Genomic DNA, 22,225 nt, shown 5'->3' on the forward strand with positions numbered 1-22,225 from the left:
TTCTAAAAATTCCACTGCTTCTTTGTTTGTGTTTCTTGACGTGTTAACATAACTACAGTTCAACAGTAATCACATAACAGTAATACGTGGACATTTTGGCCTGTATTATTTTGTTTTAGCAACTGAGCTAAGTATGGACGGACTGTGAACCATCTGAACCTCACCAAAACTCACCTAAACTAGCAGGGGGACCCAGTTGATTAGGCTTTATATATCGAAACAGACTTTTAAATATTTTCCTACTGAGCTCTTTTTGCAAGGCTCTACATCCTTAACGTGGGTCAATTAAAAAGAAGCCAAAAGCTTTATGAATCAAAACATTCAATCAATCAATCCAACATGCCTTCTAAAAAGCGAAGCGAATAGTGATAGTTCATCATCATTGTACTCTACCTCTCATTTATAATCTGGCCAAAAATAAACCGTTTGCACGAACTCACCAGCATCCACAACAAGAGTGAAAAACTGTGGCTTTAACTCCAGGATTTTGTCTTCGACTTTAACTTTAAACTTTCAATCATCAAGGGGTACGTTTTTAATATCTAATAACTAATTTATGGCAGAGCGAAGGCCACACATTTTCCACCAGAGAATATCAAGGAAAACATATGTAGCTTTGGGAAGGCTAGAAAAAAAAATGAATTCACATCCCAACCACCCCCGTCCTCTGATAAATATACAACAGTCCCTTACCAGAAAACTGCATAGAGCTGCAAACTGCTGCTCAAGTAATGAAAAACTGCTTCTTTCTACAGATTCCACTCATTAAATACATTTAATGTAACTAATCAACAGATTCACTTCACACCAAACACAATGTCCTGTCAATGTCACCTTTCAGAAACTTGTAATTGATTGAAATCTGTGAGTGTTTTCAGAATCTTTTCTCCAACACAGATCAGAAGACGAGACTACGTAATACACAGCGTTGAACTTGCAGTTCTTGTCAGTGTGCTAGTTAACATTTTCATGGGGTTAAAAGCATGTGGATGAGGCCATGCCCTGCAGTGAAGAGCTGTAATTACTCTCCTGCCTGCACTGAGGCAAAAGCTCTCAGCAGCTGAGTTTGACCAGTTCATGCTGTCGGTGCAAACGTGTGTATTTGTTCATTCTCCAACAAAACTGCTACATGTTTGCTAATAGAGAATGAACAGTGTATAACAGCTGCTTTATGCTGTTTAATCACACTCTAATAAAATGGTTTCAGCCCTCATAGACGAGGAAAAATACGCAACAGGTATCTGTCGCCTGTTGTTGTTGCAACAGCAGGTGTCTGAAACAATTCACAATATCCCATAGTTGACATGACATATAATAAAGCCACACAATGCAGAGTAGTAAGCCAACTAATTAAAGCAGAAATCTGGGGTGGGTAATGAACCATGGTGGAAAGCTACGAGAGATAGAAACCTGAGAATGTGGTACAATCTGAAACTTCACAAACCTGCTACATCGAATTCTATCTCCAGTGTGACCTTGTTGGTCAGCGCCGCATCTCGGAGAAGCTGATTGGCCTCCTCTAGTGTTCCATCTTCTGTGGGGATTCCATTGATTGACAGGAGGCGGTCTCCAACCTGCAGCAGGCCACACCTACAACAGGAGTTACCATGGAGATGTCAGGACGATGGGAAACATTGAATATTTACTGTCTAAACATCACTACATCTAACGGTTTCGGCGCTCTGAGACAAAACGAGTGCTTTCAAAAATTATAGCTCCCATGTTGTTTTAACAGAGCAGTTGTATTTTCTTGTGATGCTTTTGGACTTGTGGGAAATGTTCCTTACATTTTGAGTTGGATTTTAGTAAATTGTTATCAATGTCAGTGGCCTTGTTTATACCTGGTATTAACATGAGTCTTGAGAGATCCAATCACAAGTGGACGGGGCTAAATACAAGCGTAAACAACGCTAAGGCGCATTCTGATCCGATCGCTCAAACCACTTGCCGGGGTGTTCTGGAGCACATTTGATTTGTAGACGCTCATGTGTCCTGATGCATCCCAGACAAGGACTTCAATGCAGGACGTGGTGACTGTTTCAGTGACAGTGTGCTAATGTTCTACAAATTTGCAGACCAAGATCTCTACAGATGTACCAACACAACCGCTAACGTGACTAGCGAGCAGCTAGTGAGAGTGTGGACATAATAATTGTGCACAGGACAAAAAAATTGCACAATCCTAAGATACTGAAAGAATGACCCGCCCTACTCTCCCTATGATTGGCTAGCATTCACCTTTTTTCAATGGAGTGGTCAGGTTTGGCTAGGTAGGCAAGAGGAGTAGGACTGGTTAGGGTTAGGGTAAGAACGTCAGGGTAAGCCAATCAGAAGCAGAGTAAGGTGGGCCATTACTTCACTAACCTAGCATTTGCAAATTTGCTCAACCCTTTGACCCTCTAGCATACATATGTAGGCAGTAATGTAATCTGAACACAAGTGGTCAGCTGGACACCCATGATAAATGGTCAGGTGTGAACGGTGATGTGTCTCAGCTGTTCACCAAACATATGTTAATAACAGCTATAATCAGGCTCAACATGATTTTAAATGAGGTTTTCTTACTGCTAGAACAGAACCTGTGGGATCTGGTTTTATTTTTGGCTCCCCATAGGTAAGGTTTTGTCAAAAGAATCATCTTTTCTGGTTGGATTGTTGGAGCTTTGTGGGCCAAAACATTTCAGTTCATCCAAGTTCTTTGGTATCTTTTAAAAAACCTTAGGCTGTTTTTCAGTGGGTATAATATCCCTAAAAAGCTGAACCAACAAGACCTTGAGAGAGGTAGAGGTTTCGTCAAAAGTATTGCTGTAAAGGTTTGTTAAGCCATTAATAGAGGAGATAAACGAGGAACCTCCTGAGGTTTTTCTGGCCAAGTCACCAGAAGAAAACGTTGGTATTGTGCGTTTCTGCAAACCACAGATTTGTTACGTTCACATGTTACATACATATCAACATTTCTAAATTGAAGTAGAATTTGAGTGTATGAGTATACTGTCATCTGGAGGTGGAGAGGATGGTGGATGGCGTGACACCTACACAAGACACCTACCAAGCCATTTCTTGCCAAGACCAATCTATGAGACCATCAAACAACAGAACCAGTTGTGATTTAGCAAGTCGTAGCTGTTTCCAGCAGCTTTTGGGCACAAAAAGCGGCTGCTTTTCACTGAGACATCACTGCATTGTTGCCGGGATTTTGCCCCAAAACCGAGTATCTTAAGGCCAAACATGATCTTTTTCTAACCGTAACTAAGTGGTTTTTGTGCCTTAACCTGACCACATGATAACCACAGCATTGTTGAAGCGTAATGTTTCAATGTATCTGCTATATAATGACGTCCAAATATAACACATTCGTGGTTTACATGAACGTACAATGCCAACAATTTCTAAGCCTATTGGGTTGATCTCTCAGTGATTTTAGTCTGAACGACCCATAAAAGGTTCCTCAAAGCAGAGGGAGATGAAGGTTTCCAAAAACATCCTGGAATAAAACCTGTTTTTGTAGCTATTTTCTGAGCCTATTTAGATATGATTACCCCCCTGGGTTAAAATGCTCCCTGAAGGGAAAGAAAAACTCAAGCACGTAGGTGTGCTAATCGTCAGCAGCCTCCTGCCTGGGATCTTCTTCCTTTAATCCATTTTACATAGACAGATGAAACCCGAAGAGCTTCAGACTCCCTGCTGTGTTACATATCAAATTATTTTTTAGCTACTGTAGCTTTCAATGCTGCTGATGAATTTTAAAGATTTCTGCCTTCAAAACATTCACCCTTTGGACACCCCCAAAGCTGGCTTCTCGCTACATAAATTAGTTCTGCAGTGAAAGTAAAGCACATTAGCGCTGACTATTAAAGTAATTAATTATGTTAATACCCTTCCTTGACAAAATAGAGGTATATTACTAAAGAGTCATTCCATCTTTTTGGATATTGGCCTCTGAGTTTAAGCACATTTGGAAGTGAAGCCCCTCATACGATAGTTGGAAACTTAACTGCATTTCAAGTCATTTCAGTTATACTTACCACTGCAAAAACCCTTCTAGTGCTAACTGATCTGAGTACAGTAAACAAGCCACACATACCAAACAGCGCTGTCCTTGCAATGAGTTTCTAAAGGTAGACAGTAAAACACAATAGGCACAAAGCTTGACTCGTCTTAAGTATTTAAAGAAGCTCACAAATCCAAAGCTGCAATGAAAGTGCAAACTCCTAGAAGAATATGCAGAGTCATTCTGCAAGAAATGCTATTTACCAGCTAGCAATTATGCTAAACAGCAATTAACTCCTTGAAATAACTTCCGCAGCAGAAAAACAATATAGCAACTATATTCTGCTTACAGCGTCGAAATTCAGATATAACAAAATACTTACAGACAAATAATGTCCAAAGCAAGAACACAATTTTAAATGCACTCAGCTAGTTTCTGTGCTCCTCTTCTAATTGTTTTTTCTGGTAGTGCAATTTCTTTAATGGTTATCTGTGTTATTCAATTACTTGTTTGGCAGATGCTTTTGTCCAAAGTGATGTACCAATGAGATTTGTTATCCCATAAGCAAAGAACACTTCTTGTAATTGAAGTTTGGCTTACTTATGTATGCAAATAGCACCACAGCAGCGCTACATTGGCTTTGGCTCTCAACACATCATCAGCTTTCAGCATTCAGTGGCCATTAACATGAGCCATTGCTTTCCAACATAAAGAGCAGAGATGCTGAACCTTGCTGCAGTGGATTTAATGTCTCCTTTATGTCACTCATTGTTCAAATAATTTTAACTTTGTCCTTGCTTTCTGACGACCTGAAAGAGTTTCATGTGTGTCAGAACTGCACAATATCACGTTACAATCATACCACGATCTTAACAGGTAGATTATCAACCCAATCGCCAGCATAAATGTTTCTCTACCAGATGACAAAGTCAGTTCATATACTACGTCACTTTAGAAACGTTGATATGATATGTATGAAATGTTCAAATGTATCTGGGGTTTGCAGATAGGTATAATAACATTTTCATGTAGCGACTGGGCTGTGATTTTAACATTGTGGAACTTCAGTCAGACTGAGCTAACTGACACACAGCAATTTATCTTTATACAATGGCTCATATGGCATCTAACGAATTAGCACCTAACAAATTAGCGCCCCTACCAGTTAGGTTAGGCTTAGGAAAAGAATCATGGTCGGGCATCCTCACGTTACGTACTTAAAGTAAAGTTACGTAGGTTAAGTTTAGGAAAATAATTATGTTTGGCCATCAATAGGTTGAGTACGTGGTTTAAAGTTATGTACTTCATATAAAGTTAGGTAGGATAAGGACACATAGGTAAGTTTAAGGAAAAGAATCATGGTTGGGCATCCTCACATTTCGTACTTAACGCTAAGTTGCACAGTTTAGTTTTAAGAAAGTAAAGTTACGTAGGTTAGGTTTAGGAAAAGAATTATGGTTGGACATCATTGGGTTAGGTCCATAACTTAAAGTTAGGAATTTAACGTAAAATTAAGTAGGTTTAGGACACAAAGGTTAGATTGAGGAAAAGAATCAAGATTGGGCATCGTCACATTACATACTTAACGTTAAGTTATGTAGGTTAGGTTTAGGAAAAGAATTATGATTGGGCATTGTTAGGCTAAGTACGTAGCTTAAAGTTATGTACTTAACATAAAGTTAGGTAGGATAAGGACACGTAGGTTAGGTTAAGGAAAAGAATCATGGTTGGGCATCCTCACATTTCGTACTTAATGCTAAGTTACACAAGTTAGTTTTAAAAAAGTAAAGTTACGTAGGTTAGGTTTAGGAAAAGAATTATGGTTGGACATCACTGGGTTAGGTCCATAACTTAAAGTTAGGAATTTAACGTAAAATTAAGTAGGTTTAGGACACAAAGTTTAGATTTTGGAAACGAATCATGGTTGGGCATCCTCACATTTCACACTTAATGCTAAGTTACACAGGTAAGGTCTACGAAAGTAAAGTTACATAGGTTAGGTTTAGGAAAAGAAATATTGTTTGGACATCATTAGGTTAGGTCCATAACTTAAAGTTAGGAATTTAACATAAAATTAAGTAGGTTTAGGACGCAGAGGTTAGACTGAGGAAAAGAATCAAGATTGGGCATCGTCACATCACATACTTAACGTTAAGTTACGTAGGTTAGGTTTAGGTTTAGGGAAAAACAGCTGGGTAAGTTAGATTTGGGAAAGTAAAATTACGTAGGTTAGGTTTAGGAAAAGACACCTGGTTTGGCGCACTCTCTCTCTTTGGTCATATGAGGTACTTAACATAAAATTCTGTACCTACCGTATTGTCACGACGTGATGACATACCTTAAAAATAACTCTATGTTCACATGGTTTTACATGGGACACAAACACACACAAACAACATTCTCCTGGGGGAAAGTCCTGTGCTTGTTTGACCCCTCCACCACTCTCCTTATCCAGCCTTCAGCTCCTTATACTACTTTCTTCTTTACTCCCATCAGCACATTTGTCACGTTATTTGCAGCCTTCACAATTATATGGGTTATATACAACTTCTGGTGCATTACTTTTTTTAGTTATACATACGAACAGTGCATGGGGACGGCCTAGACACAGTGATGTAAACCTCTGCTACACTCTGCTCTGTCCTCTGCGCCCGGTGAGCACAGCTATGTAGAGAACCTTCAGTGGACTACTGGGGAAAATGTAGACAAGGTGATTGTAACTGCAGTTCACTTCTTTTTTTTAATAGCTTTAGGATCAAATGTCATGACTGTCGTACACTGAACTAAAATAAGAGCCCTATTATTAAATGCTATGACATGATTACAGTGGTTATCCCTTTCTGCCCCGAGCAGACTTCTGACAGGAGAAAATGAAGATGCAGTGATTTGTCTCACTTTAACCAGGCCTCGCCTTCATGCAGTCACTGCCCTTTGGATTTGCAGGGCACTTATGATTTTCACTTGTGTGCATGTGACACACACACACACACACAGCTGATATATCCTCCATTAAGCCATGAGTAGGTGACCCGTATTAATGTACGGTCAGACATCTTTATCATGATCTACTGAGTATTAAATGTTCAGCCAAGACTGTCGTCCCTGCCTCGCTGTCCTCTGTTTTCCATTTTTTATTCTCTTCACTACTTTTCTGTTTCTCTGCCTGTTTTTTTCCAGTTTTCATTATTCTAAACAGTTCAAAGAAGTTTCCGTCCCTTTTTTACCTGTCTCGCTCTCCTTTCATCATCTCATCTAATTTCTCTGCTCATTATTCTTTCCTTTTGCTTTTAAGTCTTGCAAGGTTTTTATATTAGCAGCCCTGTTGCTAAAAGAAAATGTTGGCATTGAACACTTCTGCAAATCATAGATATGTTACATTTGTACGTTTCACACATGTATCAGCGCTTCTAAAGTGATGAATCATATGAGCGGACTTTGTCACTGGGGGGTGTAGGGGACAATGGATGGTGTGACACCTAAGCAAGATGCATACCAGGCTGCAGACCACTGTTTAAGACCAACAAACAAAAGAATTGGTTGTTTTTAGCAACCTGTTGCCGCGTTTCCAGCCAGGATAGAGCCACCAAAACCGGCTATTTTAAGCCCAAACATGATCTTTTCCTGACCATAACCAAGTGGCTTTTGTGACTAAACCTAACCTGGGGCTGCTCAATTAAGGCAAAAATAATAATCACAGTGTCAAGTCACGCAGGGATGAGCAACGGAAGCCTCAACTTGTGCTCTCGCTGCCTTTGGGTTAATAACCTCTTTTTCATCCTCAAATGTGCTCAGATATCAGGACTTTAATGGGCTATATTCATTGAAACCAAAATATGTCCGGAGATTTAAAAATGTTTGTCTGCTTGTGGTATTATGGAACAAAGAAAACTTCACTTTGCCACACAGACCCAACTTCACGTGTCTACTACCACTATTAAGACAAGGAAGTAGCTGCCAGCAAAGAACCTGCAGCTAGCAAACCCATGGAGCCCAACATGGCCCAGATTCACGGGATGCTGAGTAAGATACTGGAGGAAATTGCAGATTTAAAAGAAATACGACTGTCAATGTGTTTCATGGATATGAAGCTAACCTCCCTTATGGCTTGCATTACGGAGAGATAAGGGAGACTTGGGGAGGTGGGGCTGAGCACAAACCCTGGGAAGGGGTGCGCTTGATTAACAAAATAAAAGACAAAACAGGAGCGACATTGGTACACTTGTCATGTGGCACAAAACCGTTTTATGTCGAAAGTCTTTTAGAAATCAAGGGAAGCCAAAACTGGAAATAAAGCCAGATTCATCGCCCAGCCTTAGCCTAACCACGTTAACCACAGCTTTGTTGAAAGATAAAGTTTCAACATAAAGTTTAAACATATCAGCTACATAATAATGTTCAAATGTGACCTATCTGTGGTTTGCAGAAACGTACAATGCTAACATTTATTCTGGTGATTGGGCTGATATCAGATGTGGCTCTTGGTGCGTAGATTTCATAATCCAGCTCCAATCTCCAGTTTACACAATGCTAAATTTAACTAGCATCATATTATATCTGTATATAATGTACTGGATTGATTATGGGTTATATTTTACACTGGTGTTGCAGGGAACATTGTGTTTTATATCATCACAGTGCAGAGCTTATACATAGACCTAAGTCAGGATGACGATGTGGCTGTGTGTGCAGCACATACGCAGTGCCCTGACTCACATGCTACTCCCTACGCATCCCTCAGTGACTACAAATGGGTGCATGGGTTCAGCAACAGTTCCTGCTCTGTCACCAAAATCCAATTTAGCAGTGCTTCGCTGTGAGAAATATTGTATACTCATTTAATTACCTGCAACCGATTTTTTAATAATGTCGAGACAGAAGTTGAGACAATAATCTTCAAACTTCTGTTCAATAATCTGAACTATAACCTGAACAGTGTTTGACTTTCTTGTCCAAAAGTTACTTTCTTTTGCTTTTTAAACACATCAACATGTGACCTCATATCTTAATTGTTCACTGTACACTTACAGTCAAATTGAAAGTACTGGCAGTTTGAGTTAAAACAGTGATGATCTGAAGTGGCTCACTGCTGACTTAGTAAAATCACACTATAGTATTTTCACACTATAGTATTTTCACTGTGGGGCAAATTGTCCAAATGAAATCAGCAACTACTGCAACATAATGAGGTTTAATCATTTTGAATGTTTGGGTGGTATTTCTGTCTCAGTACCTAGTTCTTCCTGTGGTTACGTCAAATGTGTAAAAGCTTTTAATTATCTTCAACTTTCAAAGCAAAATTCAACAGAGAATAGCTTAAATAAAATTCTCTCTCAGGACTCAATTTAAAATTACTTTGAATTGAAATATTAAATAACATTTATAGAAGAACTTCCAGCAGCACTAATGCAGGATAATTACAGGTTAAACCCTTACGGGAGGATGTCCTCGCTGGTCACTGCTCAACAAGACTTCCGTTTTAAAGACTACAAACTGTGGTTAAGTGTAATTCAGGGTGGTGTGAGGGGGTTTATTTGGATTCATCCTGTCACCCGAAGAGGAGGCTACTTATCGATTCCTTCAACGTGGGCGAGGGGAGGCTAGCTAATTAGTGTTGTTAACGTGGGCGCTAATGGAAAAGGGAGTGTGGCCTCAGGGTGCAGAAACACACCCAGCACTTAGGGAAGCTGTTAATACAACTGGAACATCAATCAGCAAACACACACCACATACACAACACAGACACGATTTCACACAGGGAGAATTAAATCTTCTTAACACATAAGCATGAATTAAGTGCAACAAAAGAACACACACACACACACACACACTTGCACGTCAATATTTGGAAAACCCCACCTACACTCATGTGAATACAGTAAAGGCTTAGAAATGTTCATACACCCACACGTCACAGTGAGCCAAGCAGAGCTGTTAAAACACAGTCTCACAAACACACACACACACACACACACACACAGAAAATGTAAGTAAAGCTGCTAAAACAGTGTTAAAGTAAGCATATGTTCTCTTTAACTCACTCTCACACACACACACACACACACACACACACACACACACACACACACACACACACACAGTTAGTTTAACTCTACTACAACAGCTTGTTAAATCACACAGATAAAAACACACTGTTACAACCTGTCCAAATAATGTACTTTACGACACCCAGGCACCTCACTATTCGGTTTAGTTACGATTCAGAGGGAAACAATTTGATGATATAATGATTATTAAATGTTTATCATATTAATTTAATTATAAATGATATATTTTGGTGGTTTGAGTTGAAGGTGTGAGAAAGAATAGTATCAGTAACATTGTTAACACTGTGCTACATTACAGAGAAATACAAAACCGTACTAATGAACCTTCATTAATATAGGCCTATATTTTATCTCCAAGTGCAAGTCACACACTGAGCGAGCCGCCTGTTAATGACGCTGTGGGCTAATGGGCATGTAGCTACTTCCATGTTTCAGATGATACGTCATGTTTGTAGTCGACCAATGAAGATGAGTTTACATATCACCTTGGGTTCGTCCTTCACCTTCTCAAAATGATCCCACACTTTGGATTTCCTGCCCAACATGTCGTTAACTAGCCTGTGGAATAACCGCAGGTACCAGCCCTGGAGATTAACCTGACTCCTGTCTGACTGCTGAGCGTGGACACTTCCTGTGTCTGTCCTTTCAAATTAAATTCCCACATGGTCCAGTCATATAGGTTTTAATTTATTTTGATGGTTTTGTTTTTTTGTAATCAAGCAACCAATGAAATCTTGCTGACTAATGACCTTTCTGGTCGACCATTAGTTTCACATATTTCTGTGAGACCAGGTTGATCTCACCTAAGATCACATTTTCAGACCTGCTTTCAGTTTCCCATTTTGCATGACTTTATAATTTTACTTTATAGAATGTATCTGACTGTTTGAAGTTATGACTAACTTTGTAGTATAAAGGACATGTAGAATAAGACAAAAATCCTGGTACAGATTTGCTTTAGTGTGGTACATCTTGAACAAACAAGGAAGTGAAGTAATGTGTGATGCTGTAGCTCCAAATTAATTGAAACTCTAACTTCAAACATAAGCTCATATATGTTGAACATTTTGTGGCAAAAGGGATTTACATCACAGAGTAGACACGTGGTACAGAACATAAAGACGTCATGTGCAGTTCATTGATGCCTGAATGTGTGTGTGCTCACCTCTCTGCAGAGCTGTCAGGCTCTATGAACCGGATAAGTGGGGGTGCAGACAGCGTTTCGGTGGCAAATATTCCTCCCTGCAGCTGGACACCAAAGCCGTTGAGAGGGTCACCTGTTAGGACGACCTCACTGGTCTCTACATGAACTACCTGACCACCCGGGCCCACCGAGCTCGACGCCAGGGACACTGAACACACACACACAAACCCACAGGAAAGATTTTTTGATTATTCATTTCCCTTCAGTTAAATGATATCACAGCACAGACAGAGAGGCATATGGAGCTTACAGGAGCTTTTGTGCTCTTTCTTTCTCTGCCGTCGTTTGAGCAGCGAGTTACGTGGACTCATGGGAACTGTGGGCCTGGGCAGGGTGCTGGAGCTCTGGCTACTGGGGCCCGATGTAGTCGTCGAGCCGGGAGAGAAACTGGCAGACACCAGAGCTGCAAAAAAGAGAAAGATACGACAGACAGATGGTGTCAATTGTTCCATCATTGCAACACAGAAACATGATGACACGGATTGAAGAATTAATCAAAAGCAAAAAGAGACTGAAAAATAAAACATGTTACAGATACATCAGTTAGTGCAGGAGGGAAAAATTAAATAAAAGGGATGGAAAAAATCATGACAAGAGTGTAATTAGCGCCTCATGTTGTATGCCTCCATGCACCATTCAAGTTTCTCTTACAGTTTACGTCCATGTCTGTGAAAACATGGATGCTTCATACACATCTTCCCTCCCGGCAGCACTGAAGATCTATGAAATTACCGCAGATTCAAGGTGGACACCCAAGAATATTGTCACCAATTCAGTATCTGACCAAACGTGTCCCCTTCAGTTCCCGAGATATGACGCTGAATAATGGCCAGAAGTGTTTTTGCAGAACATTATGATGTCACAGTTACCTTTGATCTTTTGGATATAAAAGGTCATCACTCCATCATTTTATCCTGTTAAGACATTTGTGAGAAATATCGTCATATTAAGCCTATGAATTTTTATGTTATGGCCCAAAACATGTTTTGTGAGGTCACGGCAACTTTTGACCTTTGACCACATTCTAATAAGTTCATTCTTGAGTTCAAGTTGGCCTCCCTAACAGTGGTCGCGTTAACCGGATATTCTCGGTCACTGACCGTTTTTTTACAACAATGAGCGGAAAATCTGAAGGCCGTCGGTCATTTTGACCGGTTGCAATTACCACCCCTGCCCACTTGGCGGCGGAGTGCACAGTACTGCAGAGAAAAAGTCATTCATCTGCTTCATGTAGTGTTGTTGACATAACGGCCTGGACACACCAGACGCGAACCGAAGCGCAGCGCCCAGCAGCGGAGGCAATTTTCAGTCAGCGCCCATGTTAACCTATCTGACTGTCCACACAGGCCGCTGAGCTGAGCGGAGCGCCCGCGGAGGCAGCGCTTCAGTTCGGCGTCTGGTCTATTTTTTCACAGGAGCCGCGAGCGCTTCTGTCAAGCTGGATAGAGCAGATCGTACCAAACAGGAAGTCGGACACAGAAAAGACGAGAGAATCCGGCCAATTTTCAAAATAAAATAACAACAGCACGCACTGAGGAACGTGAGGAGAAAATACTGTGTTTATAATTTAAAATAACACAACAGTGCATAACCAAACACATTTTTCAATACCATAATCACTTCATTACTACATTACATTTCACCGAGCCTACAGACATAACTACGTAACGCCCTGGACACACCGGACACGTTAGTGACGCATTAGTGCAGTCCGGTGCGTCCAGGGCGAAGCCGCCAGGGCCACACTGCCTGCGAAGCACAGCGCACCGAAATTCTCGCGCGCGCCGGAGAACCTCCGTTCACATCAGATGCGCATTTCTCCGCGCCGTCGACAAGTGATTCTGCTCCCAGCTGTTATTTATCACTGCCTGGCTTGACACATTCGCTCGCGGCTCGTGCAGAAAATAGACCAGACGCCGAACTGATCGCTGCAAATCGAGAGCCTGCCGCGGAGCTTCCCGGCACGGCGCGGCCAGTGTAGATGACACAGTCGGTTAACATGGGCGCCGAAAGGAAACTGCCTTCACTTCTCGGTGCTTCGAGGCTATTCGCGGCGCTTCCGCGGGCGGTGTGGCCCTGGCATAATGGCACGCGTGTGTGGATGTCTGTTCATCTTTTCGTTCATGTCCTTATTAATGCACACTTTATAACTTGCTTGTTGGATTTATTAAAAACGAACGAATGAAAACTAAATGTCTTTGAACATATTTATTATCATTTAAAAATGAAAATTAAAATGACCGGTAAAAATAGATTATGACCGGATTTTTATGACCCTGTCAGTCAAAATGGCCGGCGAGGAAAAAGTCTAGCGCAACGTCTGCTCCCTAGTGTAGTGGCTAGAGCACTCATCTTCCAGGGTTCGAATCCTTCTGGGGTCAGAAGGAGTAACTCCACAATACGAGTCCTCAAACAAGGGCGCATCTCAAGCCTGTTGTAGACAGGAGATTCAAAACGTAAAAACGGATTCATTCATTCTTGGGTCCAAGTGGATAACTTCCCTCAAGGCGTTCTTGAGCTATCATATTCATGAGAATGGGACAGATGGACAACCCGAAAGCCACGGCTATCGCTGGCGTGGTGGAATTAAAAGCAATTAAGGTAGAAAGATGCTGGGATAAATACAAAGGGAGAGTGTAGAACAACACAAGTCCAACAAGACATTTTTTAAAGTTTTTTTTCACATCAGGAGATGACTATACCTGAAACAGCAAAGGAAATATTAAACCTCGTCAGTGTGCTGTAGCACCCTGATGGGTTTCAGTCCACTATTTCACCATCACGTTAAGCAGTTTCCACAGTGTTCTTCAGCAGCTGTTGTGGATGTGTTTCCACCACCATACAATGTTTTTAATAAACTGCCAGGGTAGATACATTTAAACATTTGGCATAATGTAAGTACGTGTTTTTAGGTGAGGAGCCACACACAACTCCTGTTTCACCAAGTAGCATCAAAATGTAAGAACTTATTTGCATATTGTCGATCTATTTCCATTACTATGTTTTCCAGACATCCTGCAGCAAGACTGACAGAAGACAGAGCTGAGTAAAAGTAATGAGTCGCAGAATGAACGAATGAACAAATAGATAAATGTCACTGTTTCTGTGTTCTTACACTTGCAGTAGTCGAGGCTGTTGATGGTGTTATTATTTGAGGCGGTCCACGACTTGTTGAGGGTGGCGCTTGTGTTGCAGAGGGTGGAGTTTGAAGGGTGACAGTAGTTCACACAGGGGTCCCAGGAGTGGGGGTGGTCCGACTTCTGAACCTTCACTGGAACACACAAGAAGAGGAATGACTTGAAGACAGTGTACTGACTCACATTAATTCCCTAGATGCCTGCCTGACACTTGACATGTGTGACATGTCTAACGTTGTCTTCAACATGTCTAACAGCCATGATTATTACATCTTTAGAGGGGCCCTGTGAAGTTATGTTTTTAAGTCTAATGTGTAGGCAGTGACGGACTGGGACCAAAAAGAGGCCCTGGCATTTTTGACACAGAGGCCCCATGGCGGTGCATCGGCCAGCCAGGGGTGAAAAATGTTCATATTATTTTACAAAAAAATGTGCATTTTTACGTCACTTTAGATCATCAGTTCCTTATTTGTGAAAGAACAGGCGTGGTGTCTCATATCCCCCCTCCCACATATTACTAGGTACTATGATGGATGATTTTACACATTAACATAAAAAACAATACCATTGGCGGAACGTTTCAGAGCGCCACAGAGACACAGACTGTTCCACAACTACCACAGAAACTCACACACTCACTCACTGCCTTGATGCACAATAGAAGAGGAGATATACAGACACAGTCATTATGAATGATAAGATTGATTTGTGGCTTGCATGGGAGCATGTGGAAAGCTAACCATATGATGAGAATGCAGAAATTCAGAACACACACCACGCAATCAACTCACTACAATCGCACTGGTACAGTAGACAACAATGTACAGCACACGAGATAATAAGGCAGCAGCAGAACCCCCATAAATTCAGGCACGTTCAAAGGCCAGACTAATAACCTCAGTTAATAATACTAGCTCTATGTCTACCAAAACACGAAAATCTGAAATCAAACACCACACAACTTCATCCTAAAGGCTTAGCCTACTTCCACCATTAACCATAGGCGCCCCCTCTTGGACAGAATACAGCACAACCAAATTATAACAACAGAAACATAAATCTTACACCAACCACAATGCATATTACAATAGCTTCACCAAAACATGACAAGAGCACTGCACAGCTCGAGTATAAAAATAAATATGTGTCTCTCAGTGTCTTCTTTTAAATCTCTTCTTAAGACTCACATTTATCGTATGGTCTTTTCTTAATTGATCGTTAATTAATTATTGTAACTGTTTTTAAATTATTTGATGTTTTATTGTTTTATGTACTAATTGTTTTTATTGTTAAGCACGTTGTAACTCCGTTTTGAAAGGTGTTATACAAATTAAGTTATTATTATTATTATTATTATGTCTTACCTTTAAGTAGTTAGCAGTCTGCGAAGCAGTTTGCTCTTCTCTGAGGCAGAGGCCGTAACGTTACTGCTAGCTGCACTTGCTGCAGAGGTGCTCGGTCTGTCGCCGCCGGGTAAACACTTTTTTGTAAATAAATCTGATATTTTCGCAAACTTTTCACTCTCCGCGAGCATAGCTTTCCTTTTTTTCCTCTCCATTTTCTCCGCTCCACCCTTCTCCACCCGTCTTTTCGTGCCTCGATCCATTTTCTTTTGTTGTGATGTTGTCGTTGACGTTGAGTGCATTACCCATCATTCATTTGTCACTTGTCAGATGTCAAATGTCATCACTCAGTGATCGTGAGAAAATGTTTGATGACCAAAAACACTTTACAGGCTATTACCGGTAGACCCATTTCACTCATATTTATTTAAAATTATTTTTAGGCTACTACTTATATGTAGCCTATATTGTGGCTGATAAAAATGTTTTGGGCTGCCAAGAGAAGATTTATTTATTTTATTTTTTTAATTTTAATTTTTTATTTTTTTTTTTTTTTTGCCTGGCGGCCGGCCATCTGGCATTTGCCCAAATGCCAGATGGCCAGTCTGTCACTGTGTGTAGGATTTAGTGGCATCTAGTGATGAGGTTGCAACCAACTGAAACTTCTCTCATGTGCAAAGCCCATAGGAAAAGTGCGGTAGCTCATGTGAAAATGTGAAAACATAAAAATTCAAAAATGCAAATGGCCATATTTAGAGTCAGTGTTTGGTTTGTCTATTCTGGGCTACTGTACAATAACATGGCGGACTCTGTGGAAGAGGACCAGCTCTGTATGTAGAAACAAACTGCTCATTCTAATGCAAGGAAAACACAATTATTCTTACTTTCAGGTGATGATAAATGATTCAAAACACTGTCTGCCAATATACCTACTTAAATCCTACACACCGAACCTTTGATATTCAGTGTTTCACACAAAAAACATTGTGTGAATCCTTGAGGTCTTAAGACCAAAACACACTGGCGACAAACAGCGTGCATCAAAAAATACGCCCCTATTATTTCAAATGTACAGCTCATGGGCAGCGGCTAGCACCCCTGGATGTGGTGCCCCGCAGCACTTCACACCACTGTCCTATTTCCAGCCTCACCACCCCCTGAATAAATTCATTTTTCCCCCACTCGCTCTCTGCTTGTAAATATCGGCTCTCGTAGCAGCTCTTTTTCTCTGCTCCTACGGCAGCTCGACTCCTCTCCTCACCATGAATGTATAAAGAGAACTCTGTGGCTGTTGCTGTGTCTCTGGTGTGACGAAGAATGTTTGAGAAGAGACGCATTGTTGAGGTCGAGAAATATCCCGAGCTAAATGACTAACAACCCCATCATTATAAAGACAATGGCCAAAAAGATATTGCTTGGTGAGTCATAGCTCTGCAGAGAAGGAGGAAGTAAAAATCTATCAGGAAAAGTAGTAATAACTTTGTGTGGTTGTCTGTGTGCTAGGGGTGTCACTTGACATGAGTCACCTGACGTGCCACGCTTTGGTAGCGCTGGTATGTTTTCAGTTTAACAATCACGTTAAATGCATTTCCTTTCCTGCATTGTGTACATCCATGTTTATTAGCTATGCTTACATATGTCTTACTGCCACCAACTGCTGATCAGTGAAATAGCATGAAACCAGTGGACACTGTGTTAATCATAACATGCTGTAATAAGCAAGCTTTAGAGGAACTGGTTGGCATGTTTACTCAACTTTGAACAAAGCTAGACCAGCTGTTTCCCTGTCTCCAGTCTTTGTGCTAAGCTAAGTTAGCCGACTGCCAGCTGTAGCTTCATATTAACCATACAGACATGAATGGTGCTGATTTTCTCATCTGACTCTCAGCAAGACAGTGCAAATGCATATTTCCTATAATGTTGAACTTCAAAGAGAGAAACACTGCCATCTGTTGAAAAGTCACTTTCCTTCAGATGTCGGGGAGAACCTCTTCTGGGGGAAACTCCCACTGAGAGCATCAGCATACAATCAAGGCTGAAGTCTGACAACCTACACGGCCTCATGTGTAATTCCTCACCACACACACTTATCTCAACTCTGAAGTTGATCCTAAGCTGTCCTGTGCTGCCACATCCATCCAGCAGAGCCTTTGTTTCCTTTGACATGTGAGCCATCCCATCTAAACCGCTCTGTTGGCAGGAGGTCTGAGGAGCAGAAGTGTCGGGCGGCCCCGGGGTGAGATTTGAGAAATGTGGTAACATTTTCCAGTCTAATCCTCCGTGAGTAAAAATAAAGTCATTAGGTCCAGCGAAACACACTGCAGAGACAGATGTGCTGACAGGAAATGGCTGCAGTCACAGACAGATGCACACAGGCAGGACACACTCTAATAGACAATATAGATACACACTTATGCTGGGAATATTTTAGAGCGGCATGTCTGTCACTCATTTGCTTCTCTTTAGTTTAGCAGTAATACTAGCTCTATGCTGTACTACAACAAAGCTATTAGTCATTCATGCCACACTGGTTAGTTGGCTAACCACCACCACTCTTTATTGGTCACCACCCAGGTCCAGTGGGAAGCAGCTAAAGTTGCTGCTCATTCCAGAATTACCGCTGCTAACACCATCCTGACCCATGGTGGCGTTTCCCTCTGGTCTCCCAGAGGTCGCCCTGGTGAGTAAGCAGCTTATTTTTGATAAATGAAACATTTTCAGTGAAATGCAGTTTTGGTTGTTGGGGGGGTCTGTGTGAGGGTCACAGGGTCTTCATTCAGTGTCCTTGTGGCCTTAGGGCAGGATCTCCTCCTGAGCCTCCTACTGCTGTCAGGTGTAACCAGTACCTTCTTCCCTAATGCCCTCTATACACTGTGCGATTCCAGCAATCTTATAAGACTATTGCATGACACACTGTGAGACGTGGATCTAATAAACTTTGGTACGGCGTCAAGTTTGATGTGTGCAGATTGTACGATGGCCGTTTACTACTGAATCACAGGTTACGACCTACGTCAATATGCAACGTTATCAGCGTGCACCGCATCAGCATACGTCATCCATCTGCGCCACCATCGTCACCCGGAAGTTGCAGTTCCTCTGCAATTTCCTTCCATGCAGCGTCTTTTTTCTCGCGGTCATGACAGCAGCTGGAGGAAACACCAAATAAACAAGGCTTCTGCTGCCACAGCTCCACCAAACTTTCCTCTTTCTGGGAGTTCCACAGACTTCTTTTTGTTTGTTTTACCTCCATGGCAAGCGATCATTTGTTTGGGTTTAGTGCCGGTGTCGCGGTGACCATTGCGTCATTTCGTGCTGCATTTCTATTGGTTGATTAGTAGACGTAGGTCGTAGCAGCTGTCACACTGTGAGATAGTCATCCTAAATTTCTGACACTGTCAGACTTTTATCTCAGGTTGTCTTTGGTCACAAGACGTTGACAACGGCCGTCCTTGAACCTGTCTCACAGTGCGACGTAAGACCACCGTTTTAGAGCCACAACCAGAGATATCGCCACGTTTCTCCCACAGTGGTCATCTTTCGTCTGGGACAGCCCAAAATCTCACAGTGTATACCGGCCATAACTCAACAGAGTGGAAAGGCAGTAATCCAGATGGCTGGGATCTTCAATGATTCTTGTGGCCTTATTTTTGTAGCAGCAAGTGTACACATCCTTTATGCAGGGTAGAGCAGCGCCTATAGTGTGCTCAGCTGAAAGAACCACTCTTTGTAAGGCCTTGCAGTCCTGTTCGCTGTTGTCTCCATATCAGGCAGTGATGTTCCCTGTCAGGATGCTCTTGATGATGCAGGAGTAGAAATTCCTCAGAGTGTGAGGGGGTATTTCCTCAGGCATCGAAAGTAAAACAGTCTCTGCCTTGCTTTTCTCACCACCGAGTCAGGATGCAGCATTTAAGCCAGACCCCAACTGATGTAGACACACAGGTACTTGAAGCTATCAGCCTCTCCACTGAGGACCTGTTGATATTAGGGAGAGCGCAGGTCTTTTGTTGCTTCTTCCCAAAGTACTTGTTATCACTGTTACCATCGTCAATGTGGCTAGTGGTGCTAAGAAACGCCAAAGGGGTTTTGAGGCTCAAAATTAGGCCACTTACTCTCCGGGGCTACTTGAGGGGCAACAGAGGGTGTCCACCAGGTCATTAAAAGCATGTTAATGTTACTTGCGTCGGTGCAGAGCAGCAGTTAGTTAACCAGTGGAAAGCAGATGGAGGGCAGTGAGCACCATGTTAATGCAGGTGGCCAGCTGTCTGTCAGCAAAGCCAACAGAAAAAAAATAAACACAAGACATTTACGACAGAAAAAAATAAAATGTCACCACCTATAAATCGATAGCACTTTTGAAATGCGGCACTAAAGCTCAATGAGTCAATGAAGCACCGGACTAAACGGTAAGTGCCTCTTATATTTCACACTATTTCCCATCCATCCATTTTCACCCGCTTATCTGAAGCCAGGTCATGAGGGCAGCAGGCTGAGCAAAGTATTCCAGACATCCCTCTCCCCAGCAATGCTTTTCAGCTCCTCCTGGGGGATCCCGAGGTGTTTCCAGGCCAGACGAGCTATGTGATCCCTCCAGTGTGTTCTCTATCTGCTCCGGGGCCTCCTACCAGTTGGACATGCCTGGAACACCTCTAACAGGAGAATCTACTATGAGCTCCTCACCCTATCTCTAAGGCTGAGCCCAACATTATTCTTTAAGTCAATACCCAGAATTCATAACCATAGGTGAGGGTTGGGACGTAGATGGACCAGTTAATTTAAAGCTTTGCCTTCTGGCTCAGCCCTCTCTTTACCACAACAGTCTGGCACAGCGTCGCATCTTTTTCTCAACTTTTTCCTTAAACATTTACCTGTAAATTGATGTTAGGCCATCGAAAGCAAAACTAACAGAAGCTGACATCCCTTGTGTGTACATGCACACTTATGTCCAGACTCAGGAACACTAATCTATGCTGCAGTAACACACTGAAACACAATCAAAGTCACACACACAACTGCAAAACCTTTAATCAGACTGTCTATTAATAAAACAGCAGCAGGCTGGCTGTAAGGTCTCCTGCAAGGCCATCAGTACACTAATGAGCTGTGCTCACTTCACAGACACACACGTACAAATACACACTTACTGCATATACACACAGGCGGTCACAATCGTGATTAGAAGGAAAAGAATGAATTTTTCTTCACAGAGACAAATGAAGGAGATGCAAGATGAGATGGTGACCTTTGGAGTGTGTGTGTGTGTGTGTGTGTGTGTGTGGTCGGTTGACGTGTAGCCTCAAGTACTTTCTTGTTTTCTGTCTCTTTAACATACTGTAAATTAGAATAAAGCAAAACAAAAGAGTAGGAGAGAACTAAGGAGCTGTGCGGAGTTGAAAGGAATGACAAAGAGGAGGCAGAAAGAAAGACAGGAAGACGAAAACAACAGAGGGAAAAACAGGAAGCAGATGAAACAAAAAATAAGTAGGTGAGAAGAAGAGGAAATCAGGAGAGCAGAGGAGGAGGCGTCAGTAAGCAAAGAGGTGTAATGACCTTAATTAAATACCATCCTGCCTTTACACTCCCTGTCACTCACTTCTCCTTTCAACTTCCTCTCTTCCTGCCGTTTTCATGCTGAGATGAAACATTCTATAGCGAGCAGAGCAGTGGCGGAGGTTTCAGTCTATTTCAGTCTACAATATCTCTTCTTCTTAATACCGCCTTTCTCAACCTCTCGAGTCTCTAATTAGGTCAAAGAAAACTGAAGCTACCAACACTTGGAAACAGATCTTTGCAGAAAACATGTGTACATGTGTGATGAAGAGAAAAAGAGTAAATCAATTCACATTCATCTGACTTTAGTTGCTACAATACTGACAGCTTCATCACAGGCTCTACATATATGTGAAGCTGTGTACGTGCAGCGTACAGGCGTGCGTTTTCATCTATGTACATGTGTTATTGTATTGCATGTGTGTGATGCGTGTGCAAACTTGTCATCCTTAAACCCTTCAGCTGTGAGGCATTAACCTGGGATAATCAGCGTTCCCCCTGTAAATCCACTGGCACTAATTCTCCCGCGGATGAAAAGCCGTCACTTGGCTACGGGTGAAGAAACACTCCTTCAACTAATTAAGTACAAAGTTGCTGTCACAGCCAAAATATTCCTCAATTAGTGTTCCACGAGAGAGGGCTGCAGGTGGAGAGACACCAGGATGGGTTTTTCCTCCCTGATCTGCTAAGGGTGCGTAGGGTGACTTAACCAGGTAACCTTTACCATTTCTTTGCCCTAATTCTGCTGGTCCCTGGTTCCCAAAATGACTGCTGAGGAAGGTGTGACGACAAGAAGCTCAGGAATTAAAATACATATATTACTATACCAAGGGTAGCACGGTGACGAGTGGTTAGCATTGTCGCCTCACAGCAAGAGGGTTCCTAGTTCCAACCCAGGGTGGGGGAGCCCATCTGTGCAGAGTTTGCATGTTCTC

At 41.9% G+C, this 22,225-nt stretch overlaps 1 protein-coding gene across 1 annotated transcript in view; it reads right to left on the reverse strand.

Moving 5' to 3' along the window:
• The window catches only part of LOC126386820 (glutamate receptor-interacting protein 2-like), a 274,362-nt gene that overhangs the window by 27,644 nt on the left and 224,493 nt on the right, over positions 1 to 22,225 (reverse strand). Inside the window, exons 10-13 of the mRNA XM_050039415.1 lie at positions 14,376 to 14,531; positions 11,511 to 11,663; positions 11,222 to 11,408; positions 1,445 to 1,590 (exon numbers count right to left, since the gene is read on the reverse strand). Of these exons, the coding sequence (XP_049895372.1) occupies positions 1,445 to 1,590; positions 11,222 to 11,408; positions 11,511 to 11,663; positions 14,376 to 14,531 (642 nt within the window). The remainder of the gene's footprint in view (positions 1 to 1,444; positions 1,591 to 11,221; positions 11,409 to 11,510; positions 11,664 to 14,375; positions 14,532 to 22,225) is intronic.

The sequence above is a fragment of the Epinephelus moara genome, chromosome 24 (genome assembly GCF_006386435.1).
Source record: "Epinephelus moara isolate mb chromosome 24, YSFRI_EMoa_1.0, whole genome shotgun sequence".
In the NCBI taxonomy this organism is placed as follows: Eukaryota; Metazoa; Chordata; class Actinopteri; order Perciformes; family Serranidae; genus Epinephelus; species Epinephelus moara.